At 40.4% G+C, this 17,766-nt stretch overlaps 2 protein-coding genes across 2 annotated transcripts; one reads left to right on the plus strand and one right to left on the minus strand.

The window, feature by feature from the left end:
- The first annotated feature begins 1,644 nt into the window (after nt 1-1,644).
- On the plus strand, nt 1,645-10,436 carry LOC147494180 (uncharacterized). Its single transcript, XM_086568063.1, has 3 exons — nt 1,645-2,099; nt 2,165-2,396; nt 9,475-10,436. Exons 1-3 carry the CDS (start codon nt 1,699-1,701, stop codon nt 10,357-10,359), a joined length of 1,518 nt encoding a protein of 505 aa, XP_086424189.1. The 5' UTR covers nt 1,645-1,698; the 3' UTR covers nt 10,360-10,436.
- A 3,573-nt stretch (nt 10,437-14,009) lies between these two features.
- Nucleotides 14,010-14,803, minus strand: LOC147494181 (uncharacterized). The gene is made up of 2 exons (XM_086568064.1): nt 14,540-14,803; nt 14,010-14,438 (listed from the first exon to the last, which is right to left on the minus strand). Exons 1-2 carry the CDS (start codon nt 14,801-14,803, stop codon nt 14,010-14,012), a joined length of 693 nt encoding a protein of 230 aa, XP_086424190.1.
- Nucleotides 14,804-17,766: the final 2,963 nt, after the last annotated feature.

Raw genomic sequence — 17,766 nt, forward strand, 5'->3', positions numbered from 1 at the left:
ATCTGCATGAAGAAGCAAGATGAACACCCTTTTTTTGAACCATACTATCAGTTGCCGCACAATTCTGAATGAGCTTCCAAGCATTTGCCGCTAGTCTCGGGTGAATATGGGAGTTCCAGATACTTTTGCCCAACCAATTGGGTTGGCTTTCCTTCTTATGGAGTCGAAGCGCAGTTTACAAGTGAATCTACCGTGAGTGTCCCGAGACCGCACCATATAATCTTCATGTTCGAGGCTCCTCTATGAACATTATCAATACTGCACCGGTTCCAACATATTTTGTAAAATAGGAGGAATGGACCAATTGTTGTTAACTAGGATAGAGTTAACCTTTGCATTAAAGCCCTTCAAAACAAGGGAGAGTGAGTTCAAGAGATGTTTGAAGAGAGGTCGAAATGAGCCGCCTCGATCCTCTCGATTTTAGATCGGCTTTTGAAGATGCTTTGTAGTATTGACATTACCCTAGAGAATCACCCATTGGCTCCCACTAGATTTTACTTCTTAGGAGGCTTAAATCTTCTAATATCCGGTTTCCAAATTGAAGATGCTTTGTAGTATTGACAAGGGGTATCTCCATCCCTAGAGAAGTATTTCAAATTTTTGGTTCATGAATGTTGCAAAATCATCCACTTCAGTTAAAATTCTCCATGCAAGTTTCATTAGCATAGAAGAGTTAATATCTCGTAATCTTCTAATATCCGGTTTCAAATATTACCGTCATTGTTCAAAAGATAATTGTATAATAATATATGTGAGGGAGGGGTAAAACCATCTATTTGTATATTCAAATGCGTCTCCCTTGACATTGCCCTCAATTTTATAAACAATTATGAGATTATTGCCACTGATTGAAAGTTAAATTTTTGTGTTGTTAATCACACCACACGCATGGCAGACACCGCCATTTTAGGTATTTGTTACTGTCGGACCCAATTTGTGTTAGGCGGATTCCAAAAAAAGCGATTATTACAAAAGAAAAAACAATTATTACAAAATATGCCATTTAAAAAAATTGAATTGAAACCCCAAACTTAAATTACCCGCCAGGTCGTTTTGGATTAAGTCTCAAATGATTTCATTGGTCCAACTTAGTCCAAACAATACGGCCATACCCCAAAGGTCAAGAGCCAAAAAACGTAATTTGAATTTTTTTTTTCAAAGTTCAAATTCCAAACGCATACCCAAACCGTCGGATCGATTTAAAGTGTTATTATAGACTTAGCAAAACATTTTTAAAGCGTTCCAACTACCTGTACAGGCTGTACTCTGGGTTCATTAGCAAATTATATTCTTAACCGAAGTCATTTAAAGTGTTATCCAAAGCGTTCCAACTGTTTTGTTTTAGCAAATTATTTCTTAACCGAAATTATCCGACAAACCGACAGGCATAGAAAAATTATTGAGTGCTACGAGTGCTTTGTTTTTATTTTTATGCTATTCTTTCATTTATTTACTCGTGCATTTTATATTGTGCTTATCACAACGTACTCGAAAACAGTTTAAAAAGGTATTGCAAAGCACAAGCAACAAAACAAAGTAGGATGTTTCATGTTTGCATCGTGGTAACTCCAAATCCATGACCAAACATCCCAAGTTTCCAAACCCCTTTATATACCCTCCCTTCTATCACTCTATTTCTTAACTCTCCTCCTTCAGCTCTTTATTCTTTCTCTTTTGAATTCTGAGACTTCTACTCCAATGGCAACACCAGACGAGCTTTCAGCACTCATTCAAATTCGACAACATCTTCTAGGCGATTTCGCCAATCTTGAAAACTTTCTCACTACTACTACTACTACTACGACTGATCTTGAACAACTTAAATCAGAAATGTACTATGCTTCTCCATCCAGTTCTTTTGATTCCACAATTTCAGAACTATACAATGAGATCCCTAGCGATGATTTTCAGTCATCATCACCCTCAAGCTCTGAATCATTCATTTTTGAGTCTGAACACGAGAACTTTGATAATTTCAATATAAACCAAGTTAATGTACTTAATCTACCTCGAACCATAGCAACTGCGAAGAACAGATTGAATCCAGTGTTTCAGAACAGAAGTCGTCAAATGTTGAGGAAAACAGACATTACAGAGGAGTAAGAAGAAGGCCATGGGGGAAATATGCAGCAGAGATACAAGATTCAAATCGTCAGGGATCCAGACTATGGCTTGGAACCTTCGAAACAGCTATTGAAGCAGCTAAAGCTTATGATTGTGCGGCTTTTAATATGCGTGGAAGTAAAGCTATTCTCAACTTCCCTCATGAAATAGAAAACCAACAACCATCTGACAACTCTGTTTGCCGTAAAAGACGGCGCAGAGAAAATTTTGATGCAGAAGAAGAGAAGGCAGTGAAACAAAACCGAGTTGCAAAGAAGAGTATTGAGACGACAGTTAGTTTGTCAACCACATCTGGTTGGACTGACATTTGGGAGAGCCTAGATTATAACAGCAATTTTGATTTCGATGTTCCTTTGTTATCGCCGTTATCTTCAGTTGGGTATCCGCAACTAATTGTCGACTGAGTTTCAACGTTTAACTGTAAAAAGAAAATGTGTAAGTACAATTCGTTATAGTTTTTCCAATGAATTTTGGAAGTGAGCATTATCAATTTGATCTTACTCTTGAGAAACAATTTTAGTGCAAATTTAGTACCTGCAAACAACACACTAAGCAAAATTTGTACTCCAAATGTACAAGTAGCAATCTCACGGTAAGAGAACCAAATGTATCCCACAACCATTCTGTGCTTTCCTCGAACTCTCAAAATGATCCTAAGGACGAATTCTCAAAATGATCGTAGGACATTTGTTTGGAGAAAGGATGTACAACAATGGAACCATTGCATAAGTTGATTTTGTAATGACTGGAAAGGTGTCCTGTATAAAAGCTTATATGTTTACCCACACAAGGAGCATGGATTAAAGCGGCATCTGGGTTTACCCAAGATGTACAGGGTTTCCAAAAAGAGAAAACTTCATAGATGAGGACACTTTGGTAACAATTGGATCATAAGCCAGAAATAATAAGTTGAGTACACTTGTAAGAAGCAACCTCATGTTGGCGTTATCCCTCACATGAGGAGAAAAGGTGTTATGCTTTCGTGCATAAGCCAGAGCACGACCCGCGCTCAGAATAGGCTTGCCCAAGGCGCGCCTCTCGCCCATGCCTTGGTCGACTTCCAGAACTCTCAGCTCGACCTGCGCTCGACTTGGTCTTGCCCGAGGCGTGCCCCGCGCCCAAGTCTATTTTCAGAAGAAATTGTGGACCGCGAGTTTGCAATAAGGGTTAGAGTTTTTGGCAAAACCTAACACCCAGAAGAGACACGAAAATACACAAGAACAGAGAGAGAAACCCAATCTTAAAAGCAATCAAGATTGAGAGATAACCTTTACAGAGATACAACCCTGTAAAGAGAGAGGAGTGATTTAGTAAGGTGAGAGACTGCAAGGAGTAATTGTAATATTCCTTCCCACTTTATAAATGACTAGCTCTTGTGGAAGTAGGCATCATTGGCCGAACCATGGTATATCTTTGTGTTGTGGTATGCGTTTAATTTTGTTTTACATTATTATCTCTTGTTAATAGTTGTTTAGCGAGTTGGGCATATTAGTATAGGTTGTAGTTGATATTTAGAATTTGTCTGGAGTTGAATTGTGTTCAAATACAAGTTATATGTGTAGTGAGAAATCGATTGGTATTGGTATAAATCCTAACAAGTGGTATCAGAGCCTTGGTTAGATTAGCCTAAGGTGTTATCCAAATTTTGGTCGGAAGGTGTTTGACAAAATTCCTGAGAGAAGATTTGAGTTTAAATAACTTGTAGAAATGGATCATTCCATGAACACTCGCATGATGAGTCTGAATAGGAAGAACTACACAATTTAGAAAGCTAAGATGGAAGACTTGCTTTATTGCAAGAACTTGGCACAACCCATTGAGAATGAAGGATAAAAACCGGAAGCGTTTGGTGCGGCTGAGTGGAGCAAGCTTGATAGAAAAGCAATTGGGTACATTCGACAGTGAATTGACGACAGTGTCTTTCACCATGTATCCTAAGAGACTACATCTTTTGGCTTGTGGAAGAAACTCGAAGACCTTTATAAGAGAAAATCGGGCGGAAACAAAATGCTGGTCGTTAAGAAGTTTGCCGACACAAAGTACCAAGAAGGTTCTTCAATGTCTGAGCATCTTAACGAATTACAAAATATCATCAATCAGATGCATTTGATGAAGATTAATTTGGGAGACGAAGTTGAGGCTTTGTTTCTATTAGGCTCTCTACCCGAAAGTTGGGAGACATTAACAGTCTCTCTACACGGAGCAGCCAAGGATGGAATTGTTACCATGGAGATGGCTACCGCGTCTTTGTTGAATGAGGAGACTAGAGGGAGTTCAAAAGGCGCCTCTCTCGCCGAGAGATCCTTGTCCGCGAGATAAACGGGGAGAGGTAGATACGAAAACCATTTCGCTCTAGAGGTGATGACGTAAGTAAATCTAGGGGTGAAGCTAGAACTCCTAAGCGCGAGAGGTAATGTTACTATTGTGCCACCAAGGGCCACTTCAGATATGAGTGCAGAACATTGAAGAGGGATGAGAAGAATAACTGTGTACATGAAGACATGGTGTAGAGGAACAGAAACACATGCAGAGATACTACCGCACTAGTAGACGACCTAGTGGATATTGTGTCAGATTGTGGTGTGTGCCGTCTTAGTACCTCATGTTAGGATACAGAGTGGGTGATAGATACAGGAGCATCCTATCACGTCACACCACACAGAAAATTCTTCACTACCTATAGCTGTGGTGAATATGGTAAAGTGAAGATGGATAACAGTGGTGTCTCGAAGATTATAGACATTAGAAATCAATGTCGGCTACACCTTGACACTTAAGGATGTAAGACATGTCCCTGACATACGACTAAGCCTAATTTTGGCTGGGAAATTAGATGACGATGGCTTTGTAAACTCGTTTGGTAATGGGGTATGGAACCGAAAGCGGCGAGGTTCCATTGAAGCGTTCGCGAGGGGAAGAAAACTTGCTCTCTTTACAAAACACAAGCTAGTTTGTGTAAAACAGAAGTGAATGCGGCAGAAGAAGAAGCTTTCTGCGAACTGTGGCACAAGAGACTGTGTCATATGGGCATAAAAGGGATGGAAGTTTTTGCTAAGCAAAATGCATTGCCAGACATCAAAGGTACACATTTAAATACATGTACTCACTATTTGGTAGGAAAGCAACACAGGGTATCTTTCCAAAGTTCCCGTCTCACAAAAAGGACAATGTCCTTGAACTAGTGCACACAGACTTATGTGGTCCCTATAAAAGTGAAGTCCCACGGGGAGCTTCATACCGTGACCTTCATTGATGATCGCCAAAGAAAGATATGGGCCTATAGTCTAAAGACCAAGGATGAAATACTTGGCGTGTTTGAGAAATTCCACAGCATGGTGGAAAGAGAGACTGGGAAGTTGTTGAAGTGTATTCACTCAAATAATGGGGGTGAGTACATTGGACCATTTGAAGAGTATTGCTAGAGTCATATGATTTGTCATGAGCAGACCGTTCCCAAGATACCGCAACAGAATGGGATAACAGAGAGAATGAACCGTACCATTGTAGAGAGGATGAGATGCATGCTATCTCACTCTAAGCTACCTAGAACCTACTGGGTAGAAGCAATGCGTACAGCCGTGCATGTGATCAACCTATCACCGTCAAAACCTCTAAATAGTGATTATCCAGAGAGAGTATGGTCAAGCATAGATATTGATTATGGATACTTGAGGGTATTTGGGTGCAGGGCATTTGTGCATATTCCAAAGGATGAGAGATCCAAGCTTGATGACAAAGTCAAGCAGTGCATTTTTCTGGGTTATGGAGATGAAAAGTTTGGTTACAAACTCTATGATCCGATTAACAAGAAGGTAATCCGAAGTTGAGATGTTGTGTTCCTGGAAGACCAAACCATAGCAGACTTTGAGGAGGGTGAGAAGCTACAGGCGTTCACCAATGATCTTGTTGATTCAGAACCAGAAGTTCCTACTGTGGAACGTGCAGAAGGCATTGAGAATGCAGAGAACCATGGGTTTGAAGCTCATGATGAGAATCCTATTGCTCATGATGGGATAAAACCTATTGATATAGAAGATGCAGATGAGATGCATGAACCACCACCAGAGCAAGCAGAAGTGCATCCTCCTGAGGCATCAGCAGATGGGGCAAGGAGGTCAAACAGAAAGAGACTAGCTTCAACCATGTATCCACTACATACGTACGTGCTACTATCGGATAGTGGAGAACCTATGTATTATCAAGAGGCACTTGAAGGTATAGACAAATAGAAGTGGTTGAAGGCCATGCATGACGAGATGAATTCTTTGCATAAGAATCACACTTATGAGTTAGTTGAGAAACTGTAAGGACGAAAAATTCTCAAGAATAAGTTGATATACAAAGTCAAGCATGAGGAGAATAATCCTCACCCAAGGCACAAAGCTTGCCTTGTTGTGAAGGGATTCAGTCAAAGAAAAGGGATTGACTTTGATGAGATTTTCTCTCCTATAGTGAATATGACTTCTATCCGGGTGGTATTGGGTATGACCGCAAGTATGAACCTAGAGGTTGAGCAGCTAGATGTTAAGACAACTTTTCTTCATGGAGACCTTGAAGAAGATGTCTACATGGACCAGCCAGAGGGGTTTGAGGTTAAATGCAAGGAGCACCTAGTATGCAAGCTGATAAAGAGCTTGTATGGGTTGAAGCAAGCACCGAGACAGTGGTACATAAAGTTTGATTCTTTTATGGCAAAGCAAGTATACAAGAAGTCTGCTTCCGATCATTGTGTGTTTGTTCAGAGGTTTCCAAATGGGGATTTCATAGTGCTATTGCTATATGTGGATGATATGTTAATAATTGGCCCAAACATCAACAAGATATCCAAACTGAAGAAAGACTTGAGTAAGTCCTTTGAGATGAAGGATTTGGGTCAAGCAAAGCGATATACTTGGGATCTGCATCACTTGGAGACGAAAAGAGTGGGAAGTTGTGGCTTTCTCAAGAAAGCTACATTAAGAAAGGTGTTGAAGAGATTCAACATGGATCAAGCCGGCCCGGTCGGTTAATCCGCTTGGTGGCCAATTCTGCATGACCAAAGAGATGTGTGCAAAGGGTGAGCATGAGCAGAGTCAGATGGAAAAGATTCATTATGCATCTATAGTGGGCAGCTTGATGTACGCAATGGTGTGTACAATACTGGATATTGCTTTCGCTGTTGGTGTTGTAAGCCGATCTCTGTCAAATCCGGGTAAGAAACATTGGGAAGGTGTTAAGTGGATATTGAGATATCTCAAGGGCACTTCCAAATCGAGTTTGTGCTTTGGTGGAAGTAAGCCCTTACTTGAAGGCTACACCGATCACGGACATGGCGGTGATGTTGACTTCGATGAAGTCCACCTCCGGTTATCCGGTTACTTTTGCAGGGGGAGCAGTTTCTTGACAATCAAAGTTGCAAAAGTGTGTTGCCCTCTCCACTACAGAAGCCGAGTATATTGCAGCCATTGAGTGTTGTAAAGAGATGCTATGGATGAAGAGGTTTTTCGACGAACTAGGGCTAAAACGTAAAACAAATTTGTAGTTCTGTGTGACGGTCGAGGCGCCATCCATTTGAGCAAAGAATCCGAGTTTTCATTCTAGATCCAACCACACATACACGCGTTTTCATTGGATTAGAAAGTACTTCGAAGACAAGCATTTGTGTATCGAGAAGATCTATACCCGACAAGAACGGATCGGATATGATGACCAAAGTCTTACCGAAAGGTAAGTTTGATGTTTTTGTCTTCTGATCGAAATGGTAGCGAGACTCCTCCTCGGCTGATTTGGAAATTGCATGGAGGTATCCCCTCACCGCTCGTTGGGGAGATTGTTGGCGTTATCCCTCACATAAGGAGAAAAGGTGTTATGCTTACGTGCATAAGCCAGAGCACGACCCCCCCCGCCGAGAATAAAGGCTTGCCTGCGCACAGCGCCATGCCTTATGGTCGACTTCTAGAACTCTAAGCGCGACCAGCCGACTGTCTTGCGCGAAGCGCCGCCAGCCAAGTCTATTTTCAGAAGAAATTGTGGACCGCGAGTTTGCAATAAGGGTTAGAGCTTTTTGCAAAACCTAACACCCAGAAGAGACACGAAAATATACAAGAACAAAGAAAGAACCCAATCTTGAAAGCAATCAAGATTGAGAGACAACCTTTACAGAAATACAACCCTGTAAAGAGAGATGAGTGATCTAGTAAGGTGAGACTGCAAAGAGTGATTGTAATATTCCTTCCCACTTTATAAAGGACTAGCTCTTGTGGAAGTATGCACTATTGGTTGAACCACGGTATATCTTTGTGTTGTGGTATGCGTTTAATTCTGCTTTACATTATTATCTATTGTTAATAGTTGTTTAGCGAGTTGGACATGTTAGTATAGGTTATAGTTGATATTTAGAATTTGTCTGGAATTGAATTGTGTTCAAATACAAATTATTTTTGTAATGGGAAATCGATTGATATTAGTATAAACTCCAACACCTCATTATATAAAGTGAGCATCAAGACAAAATCCGTGTCAACATCTATAGCAAATCTCCTCAAGGATAATTGCTTTGCATGAAGAAAATGTACAGGTTCCAATATTTCATATGCCAGTGCAGTTTGGTTGCTTCATGTATGTCATAGCATACAATAGGCCAGATTTTGCTAATGCAATGAGAGTTAACAAAAACTTGATGAACTTGGGAAACGAAGATTGGAATAGAATTAAATGAGTATTGCGGTACCTTTAAGGGCACATTGATTTGGCCAACAAGTTTGGTGTAGTTGTGAGGTGTGGGTATTCCAACTGTACTAGGTAGAGATCTTGGAGATCACCAGTAGCATTATCCACTAGACCACCACTGAGACAGAAGAAATAGGGAACCATAGATAGAACTAGGGGTGCCTGTGAGGCGGTTGCCACTCCAAAGATTTGTAAAAATCATTATGATAGGAAAAATGACTAGAGTATAAAAATTTGCCTCTCCACCCCCACCCCCCAATATTTGACAAAAGCTCTACTACTGCACCCTCTATTTGCATCCCCCCCCACATTGAATCTTGGTTCCGTCCTTATCGGTGGAAACAAAAATTCTGACAGACGCATACAGAACTTTACAGTATCATAGGGTGCAAGTTTGTTATCGACGGGCCTACAGACAATAATAATCAAAACTAGAACCAGAGCTTCTAGCACATTTTCTTGTTTATTGACTTTATTCTATTATTTATAAATTATAAAGAATAATTCTTATTTTATATATATACTGTACTCATCAGCACGTGATTGAGAAGAGTTGAAAATTGCGTGTAAACGTCAATGAAAAAAGATAAAGTGGAAAAGGAGGTTTCCTCTTGCCATCGTAGAACCTCCGTTGAACCTTAGTTTTTCCGGGGTCTCTCCATAGACCAAAATTTTCCACCTCCTTTATATACCTCATTCCCCTCACTCTATTTCTTCACTCTTCACTCTCCACTTTCAGCTCTTCACTCTCTCACTCTCTATCTAAATCCTCAACAACGAACTAGCTTGGAGCCTTGGATATCTATGGCAACACAAGCCGAAGTTTCTGCACTTGAACTCATTCGACAACATCTCCTAGGTGACTTCATTTCCCTCGGAAACTGCTTCCTCACTACTGATCTTTCTTTTAACTCAGATGTTGAACAAAAACAAACAGAAATGTACTACACTAGTTCTCCATCCAACTCTTTCGATTCCACAACCATTACCACTGAATCTCTTAACATCACTAGTTATAATAACTGCGAAGAAGAATTGATTGAACAAAGTGCTTCTGAGCAGAAGTTTGAGGAGAAAAAACATTATAGAGGTGTTAGAAGACGACCATGGGGAAAATATGCTGCTGAGATTCGTGATGCAAATCGTCAAGGGTCTAGAATTTGGCTTGGAACATTCGAAACAGCTATTGATGCAGCAAGAGCTTATGATCGTGCGGCTTTCAATATGCGTGGAAGCAAAGCCATTCTAAATTTCCCTCTTGAAATTGGAAACCAAGAATCTAACGCACCCATTGAGAGCTCCGTTACCCGAAAAAGAAAACAGACAGAAGTTGTTCATTCAGAAGAAGAGAAGGTGGTGAAAATGAAGAAGATGAACAGTGTAGCGGAATCTGAGACGACAGTTCGTTCGCTTACGCCGTCTGGCTGGACGGATTTTTGGGAGGGGTTAAATTTAGATAGCACTTTCGACATTCCTTTGTTATCTCCCTTAGCTTCCATGGGACATTCACGGCTTATGGTGAACTAAACTTTTCAAAGTTTTAAGGATTGTGTTTGTAAAATGTAAATATAAATCAAAGATTATACATGTTTAAATTCTTCGGACATTCATGGACACAAGCCACATTAACAAATATCATCACAAGTCTCTCTTTACTACACTAAAAAGCTCTAAAAGCAAGTCCAAAGCGACTCCAACGCTAATGTTAAAACAGGTGCTCTTGTTATATTAGCACTAATTGGACCAAATTTACATCCAATGCATCTGCAATTCTCCATGTGCTATTTTTGCCAAGGAAATCAAATTCGGCATTTTGAGGATAAAAATCGTATCAGTACTGGAGATCAATGTATCATCTAGTGTACTTAGCTTCTGTACGTTCGTATGTTACAGAGAGAGATAAACTGAGGGCATTTAATTTGAATTGAACTTAAACGTTGATAGGTCCTTGGATGATTATTTTGTGGCCTTGTGGAGTTGTGGTGGGGGCACATACCAACTTGTAAAAGACATGAGACAACTTGCTCGAGACATTCAGCTGTGCAAGTTGTAACTCCGCTGTGCAAGTGGATATAAGCAATGAAAGGCTACTTCAAGTGCCTTCACAAAGCAAGTGGGACTAGTGGTCCATAACAAGCAAGCAAATTCATTCTTAATTGGGTGGATAAACGTCTTTTGGAAATGGTTATTCTCCAAAAAAAAAAAGATAAACTTCTCTTGATTTTTCAAATAGATTACATTATTAATTCATTATTGTCTAATGGTATCTTCCTCCCTAAATGGGGCAGGGATCGGGTCGGGTCGGGTTCGGGTCGGATATGGCTATATCTGAATCCGAATCCGAATAGTTTCATAATATCCGAATCCGAATCCGATTATATCTGAAATTTATTATCCAAATCCAATCCGAATCCAATTATATCTTACTAACCCGATCGGATAACACTAAAAATTCAAAAAAAGCCAAAAAAAAATTCGAACCCGAATCTGACAGACCCAAACCCGACCCAAATAAGTAAACAGATATAAAAAAAACCCGAACCCGAAATATTCGGATTCAGATCAAACCCGACCCGATTCCCTGCCCTACCCCCAAGTGGGCGTGAACATACTGCATATGCCCATTTTTAATTTGGCCTATTGTTTCTGTTTTCAATAGTGATTTGGCCTATTGTTTAGTACGTAATTAGATCGAGCTTCTGAAATCTGCATGATCAACATTTCGTGACACCCAAATTAATACCTAACTTAAATAGGAAAAGGCCGAATTATCTGTTGCAAGTTGCAACATCAGAGTATCAGACACACCCACTCCTCTAAATCATAACACCTTTTTGATAAAATCCAAGTCCCTTCACATTGATTGATTAACCCAAAAAAGCCCCTTTACAGGATACTGGGTACAATGTACATGAGCAGCCAAACTTAAATAGAGCATAGGATACTATTTGATCTTAAGTCTTAATTTGTCTTCAAGCATTACTGTTTTTAGATCTTCAAACATTTGTGTTGATCTTATTTTAAATACCTACTCAATTATAGTGCAAGTCATAAAAAAAAAAAAATGATTTCAAAATAGTAATAAAACACTAATTTGGCGTTTGAGATTTCGGTTCTAACCTTCGGGTCATAGTTTCGAAAGTTTTTAGCTGAAGATTTGTTTTTTTAGGATGTTTGGATGTAGTTGCGGTGTGGTGGTTGCATATAAGAGTGTAAGAGCATCTTTAGCAGTGATATCAACCTAGCAGTGATATCAAGAATTTGGTGTTTTTTCAACTTCAGGAGAATTACATGTTGATGAAAACACCAAACCAAACACCAAATCGACCAATATTTGGTTCCAGGTTTGGTGCTGTATCAAATCACTCACGCGGTTTTGGCAACACCGCGTGGGCTTGGGCTGCTAAATGGGCTTCTATGGTGCGGTTTTGGCAAAATCACGTGGACTTGGGCTTCAATGGGCGCGGTTTTGCCAAAACTGAGTGCGTTTTTTCTGAAAATTAGAACTGTGGTGCATAGAACTTGAAAAATTATGAGTTGTGCATAGAAGTTAAGAAATTAACATTTGTGCAATTGAAGAAATTAATAATTGTAATTCAAAATCGAAAAAATTAAAGAAATTAAAAACCTATGATTATGATTATGCAGTCCAAAATTTATGATTATGATATAATCATATAATATCCAAAATAATCCAAAACCTATCATATTACATCAAATTTATTTAGCTCTCTTCTTCCTCCCCTTACCACTCGATCCCTCTCCTCTCTCTATTTGGGCGTTAAACCTGCTCCTCTAAGTTCCTAATCCGAGATCGATGATCTTCTCTGCCCGACGGAGGTTAACTACTTCACCCGAAGTTCCTCATATCCCCCCGATGTTCTTTGCGTGTACACTTGCCGCGATATCCTCATACGCTTTTCGAGTCTCACATACGCACGCCGAGATTGCCGATATGTCCGAGAATATGTCTCCTCTCTTTCTTGGCTATAATGATACAGGCGATCCTCATCCCATCAAACATAAGAACCTAGTTCTCATATTTCCCGAACCTCACCTGAAAATCCAAAAAAATACAATGAGTACATATTATATATATATATATAATGAAGAAGATAAATAAAACAATTAAACTCACCATAGTATATCTTGATCAATATCGCGGCTCTAACTTCGGAAAAACGAGCATGAGGCACCTCGGAATGGAAATATAAGTAGGCTCCCCATCGTCCACACACGCAAAACATATGAGGATTACCGGCATTACCGAGCCGGCCGATATGCATTCGAGAGGTTGTGGGTTGTAAACAGTCGTGGGCGGATGAGGAATACATAGCTCACGTCTCATCCCTTCCAGGCCCACAAACTCGAAGTTGCTAGCCCGACCAACAGGAGGCAACAACGGACCCATAGAGACACAGTTCCACCATCTATAATAATCTTGATCGCCAGATCCGCTTTCACAACAAAAGAAGACGATCCGCCAAGGACCACCACTGGCATGAACTTCATGAACTTGAATTCTACCCCACGACTTTGTATCACTAACATTTGGCATGGGAGCACATGGAACTCCATAACGTCCAGTCATCTGCCTCCAACATCCGCCGCCACGCGGTATTAAATCGACAATCACGTCGCGGCAAAAACAACTTCGTGGACGGACAACACACAAGCATGTTGTGCAATTTGGATCGTCAAAGGCGAGACAAACGCCAAGGTCTCCACTCAATAGATGACAATGATCTAATATCAATCGAGCCGCGAGCCATACGGATATTATTCCTAATATGCCCTCATTACGAAGTCAAGTGAGGCCCCGACCAACTAGCAAATCTAGGGCTTAGTATCGGCAAATCAAGTCTATGTTAGGACAAAGACATCGAAAGTACTCATAAAACCAAATCTCTAAAAGTCCCGTGAATCCGCAATCGAGGACTTGGACTTTCGAATGTCTTTGAAGCTTTATCTAACGCCGATATCAATGTGGCATATCTTGAGCTACCCAGTCATAATCTCTCATAGTATGCAAATCGGATACATAAGCATAATATCCCAACGTCGCAGGTAGAATGACCATTGGGAAACAAAACATGCCCAATAAAAACATCAAAAGATCTAACATACCGACGACCCTCACTACCCGGTAGAACAGTCAAAGCTAACTCCGCCGTGTATCAGGGATGCAAGAGGGGTTCCATATATGCAATCTTAATATGAGATAGCTTAATCCCAGAAGAATCATAAGCATCCGCACCCAAACGAGGAAAACTCACAAGCATACTATCCATATTCTCATAATTTGTATGAAAAGGTATCGGTTGGCCTATACCGATACTCAACCCAGAAATCATAGTGAAGTCTAGTGGTGTGAACCTTAACTCCGCACAAGGAAAATAAAATGTATGAGTTCTACTCCACCATCTTTCTACTAAAGCTATGACCACTGCCCAATCAGCCTTCTCATAATCCGTATCAATCAAAATACCCAAAGGTGTATACAAAATACTATCTCTAATATGTACAAACTCATCCAAACTCCTAATAACCTTCCACCACTCTCTAACACCAAGTAAAGCCGATCTAACTCGGTAGTCAACAACATGCTGATATTATAAAAAAAAAATAATGTGTATAAGATAAATAATTAATTGGTCCAACTCAACTAATTAATATTCAAAATATTTAATCAAAACTAATTAATTACCTGAGTATTAGCCACTGCACTCGACATGTGTTTTGTATCACGTGTAGAAGACACAACTTCCATATCAAGTGCTTCTTCAGGTGCAAATTGCCAATCAAAGTCGTTCATCTGATACTCCAGTACATAGGGATGTCTATCAGCCGGCGCGACATCCTCGGGTTCTTCTTCCCCACTGTCTTCTCCCCCACCGTATTCAACTTTCTCATCACCAATGTTGTCTGTGTACTGCCAATCATCACCGTCGAAAGGTTCAAAAGGATCCATATTAAATTTTAAGAGTTTAGGTAGGTTTTTTTTTTTTTTAACTAAAGAGAGGATTTTATAATTGTGAGAAGAGGTGAAAGTGACTGAACCGCGCGACTTTGGTGCTGTATATATAGAAGTAGCACGCGGCTTTGAGAACACCGCGCGGTTTTGCCAAAACCGCGTGGGCTTGGGCCTGTCAGTTGGGCTTTAGTGGCACGGTTTTGGCAAAACCGCGTGGGCTATATGGCGCGGTTTTGGCAAAACCGCGTAGTTGCTTGATGTTTTTTTGGTGTTGCTCCTAAAGTTGCTTGGTGTTTTTTTGGTTTGGTGTTTGGTTTGGTTCAAAATTTTGGTGTTTTTTTGGTTGCTCTGCTAAAGATGCTCTAAGACTTTCTACATATTTGCAGGGACATTGGGGATGAAGATTTTAGGAGTAGTTAACTTGGTTTATCTACCTTGTAATCTTCTTCAGGACTTGTTAGTTGTTTTTGTTCCTTTGATCTCAACATAAAATTAGTAGCTTTTAAAAAAAAAAAATAGTAATAAAATTTGATGTGGAGGGTTTCTCACTTTTCATCACTTCTCACCCTATTGGAGAATATATTATTCTCTGATCTCTTGGAGAATAAGATCATTTGATTTGATCTTTGATTTTATTTCCTTCTTAGTTTGAGACTAGTATTTGCCCGTGCCGTACGATATAGATACGCGCGTCTTCGGCTCCCCGACACGCATCCGCCCCCTGTACAGTATAGATACGCGTGCCTTTTGCACTCCCGACGAGCATCCACCTTCCTCGTCTTATTGATATCGCGCTTCGGCGCCTAACACGATCCGCCCCGTGCGGCCTTACCGGATATCGCGCGCCGCTTCCGACCCCCGAAGTGCATTTGCCTACCAAGATCTTCTGATATACCGCAGCGCCCGGTGCCCCGACGCCAAGATCCGCTCCCCTCAGATGACATTACAGATATCTGGGCCGCCTGAAGATCTTGGCGTTAAGCCCCGTTACTAAAAACTCCAATCGAAGCCCATTAGAAGCCCGACAAAAAAACCGAAGTCCACTAAAAGTCCAGCCGTATTTGTTGACTTCAATAATGATGCAACACTATTGTTCCACACTATTAAACAACCCACACCTTATAAGCCTTAGGATTTGCCACCTCATAAGCTAGATCCAAAGGTTAGGGGGTGGTGTTGGATGTTCAACACCACCTTTCTTTGTTATATAGATTGTAATTTCCTTGAACATCAATAAATTCGGCCTTTGCAATGATGAAGACAAGCCTTATACCATTTCAATTTGGTATCGGAGCTATGACTATCTACCACCACCGTCTACCACTTTCCTTCACATCAAAACATCACCACCCATATACTGTTGGAATCTCTATGAGTATTTCTAAATACTAGTGTGTGTGTGCAAAGTGGAGGAGATGAACAAAGTGTGTTCTCTCCACTTTAGTGCATTGTAGATAGTCCCACATTGGTTATCCACCACTAGCAAGTGAAGTATAAGAGACATTCCTCTACCATAAGGGAGTGCCCTTAGGGTACAAATGCTTTTGTGTTAGGAGGGAGGACTCACCCAAAGCCACACACGTGCGCCCGCACCGCACCGTACTGCGCTGAGTCGTGTCGGCTCGGGCTTACTATTGTGGGTAGTGGATTAACCAAAAGCCTAAACTTGTTTTTTCTTTTGCTGCAAGTTTCGATTTCAGTGTCCTAGTGCGAGTTGGTATCTCGACCGACCATGTCCTTGTGCGAGTTGGACTGCTATGACCAACCAAGCCTCTATATATAGGACTGTGCGTCCATATATGTTTCTCATTATCAGAAACCCACATATCAGAGAAACAGAAACTATAACCTGCCCTATTCTTCTTCTTTTCTTCCTGTAGCCGCCAGAGAGAGTTATATTGTTGTTCTAGAGGATAGTTTGTTCAAGTGCAAAGTCAAGCTGCTGTTAACTATTGAATTCTGTGAGGAAGACGCCACTGCTGCCTTTCGGCACCACTGGAAGGGGCGAAATCTTTCCTTAAGGACAACCTAATCTGCGCCTTGGTTGTTACTTGTTACTTCTGTCCTTGTCTCTTTATTGTTTTCTTTATTCACATCCATCAATCTTAAGGAAAGAATCAAGATGTCAACACCAACTGACACGCTGAACAAAGAAACCAATTCTAGAGTCTTGGAAGTTACTTCAACTATGAGAGATGCTACACCTCTACTGAATGCTCGCAACTTACCCAATGTGTCAAAGATTGAATCCTTCAACGGTTCACACTTCAAGCGATGGAGAGAAAGGGTGTTCACAGCCCTGGATGTACTCAACTATGCAAAGTATCTCCTGATACAGCACCCGTGGAGGGTTCTAATGATTTTGAAAGAAATCAAGCTGCTTGGCTCAATGGGAATAAGGTATGTCGTCATGCTATTTTGAGTACCTTGTCCAATGAAATTTTTGATATTTATTGTTCAAATAAGAATGCACATGATATATGGAAGAGTTTGAACAAAAAATACATAATAGAGGATGCTGGTACTCAGAAATATGCTATTGTGACTTTTCTAAAGTTCCAGATGAGAGAGAATAGAGATGTAACGTCTCAAATCCATGATTTTCATGTGCTGATTAATGATTTGAAAATTGAGGGTATTAATTTACCCAAAACCTTTGTTGCTGGATGTTTGATTGAGAAACTCCCCGAGTCTTGGAAACATTATAAAAATAGTATGAAGCATAAGCGCAAGTAGATGACTCTTGAGGATGTCATCATTCACATTCACATAAAGAAAAAGAACAAGACTCGGGATGATGTGGTGTCTAAGGAATTCCATTCTAAAGCCAATATCATTGAAGGTAATCACAGCAAATCTAACAAAACTTCTAAAAAGTAGAAGTACAACAAAAATATGAATTTCAAGGTCAAAGGCACTACTTTTAAAAGGAGTGGTACTGACAATAAAAATTGTTATGT

This window comes from Coptis chinensis, chromosome 6 (genome assembly GCF_015680905.1).
Source record: "Coptis chinensis isolate HL-2020 chromosome 6, ASM1568090v1, whole genome shotgun sequence".
Lineage (NCBI taxonomy): Eukaryota > Viridiplantae > Streptophyta > Magnoliopsida > Ranunculales > Ranunculaceae > Coptis > Coptis chinensis.

What these genes read in the sequence shown, in the direction of transcription:
- LOC147494180 (XM_086568063.1), top strand. Translation starts at nt 1,699, where the DNA reads ATGGCAACACCAGACGAGCTTTCAGCACTCATTCAAATTCGACAACAT. An exon ending in AAAACAGACATTACAGAGGA is followed by an intron (nt 2,100 to 2,164) that starts GTAAGAAGAAGG and finishes TCAGGGATCCAG; the next exon opens with ACTATGGCTTGGAACCTTCG. An exon ending in AGAAGAGTATTGAGACGACA is followed by an intron (nt 2,397 to 9,474) that starts GTTAGTTTGTCA and finishes GTTGAACCTTAG; the next exon opens with TTTTTCCGGGGTCTCTCCAT.
- LOC147494181 (XM_086568064.1), bottom strand. Translation starts at nt 14,803, where the DNA reads ATGGATCCTTTTGAACCTTTCGACGGTGATGATTGGCAGTACACAGAC. An exon ending in GTGCAGTGGCTAATACTCAG is followed by an intron (nt 14,439 to 14,539) that starts GTAATTAATTAG and finishes TTATAATATCAG; the next exon opens with CATGTTGTTGACTACCGAGT.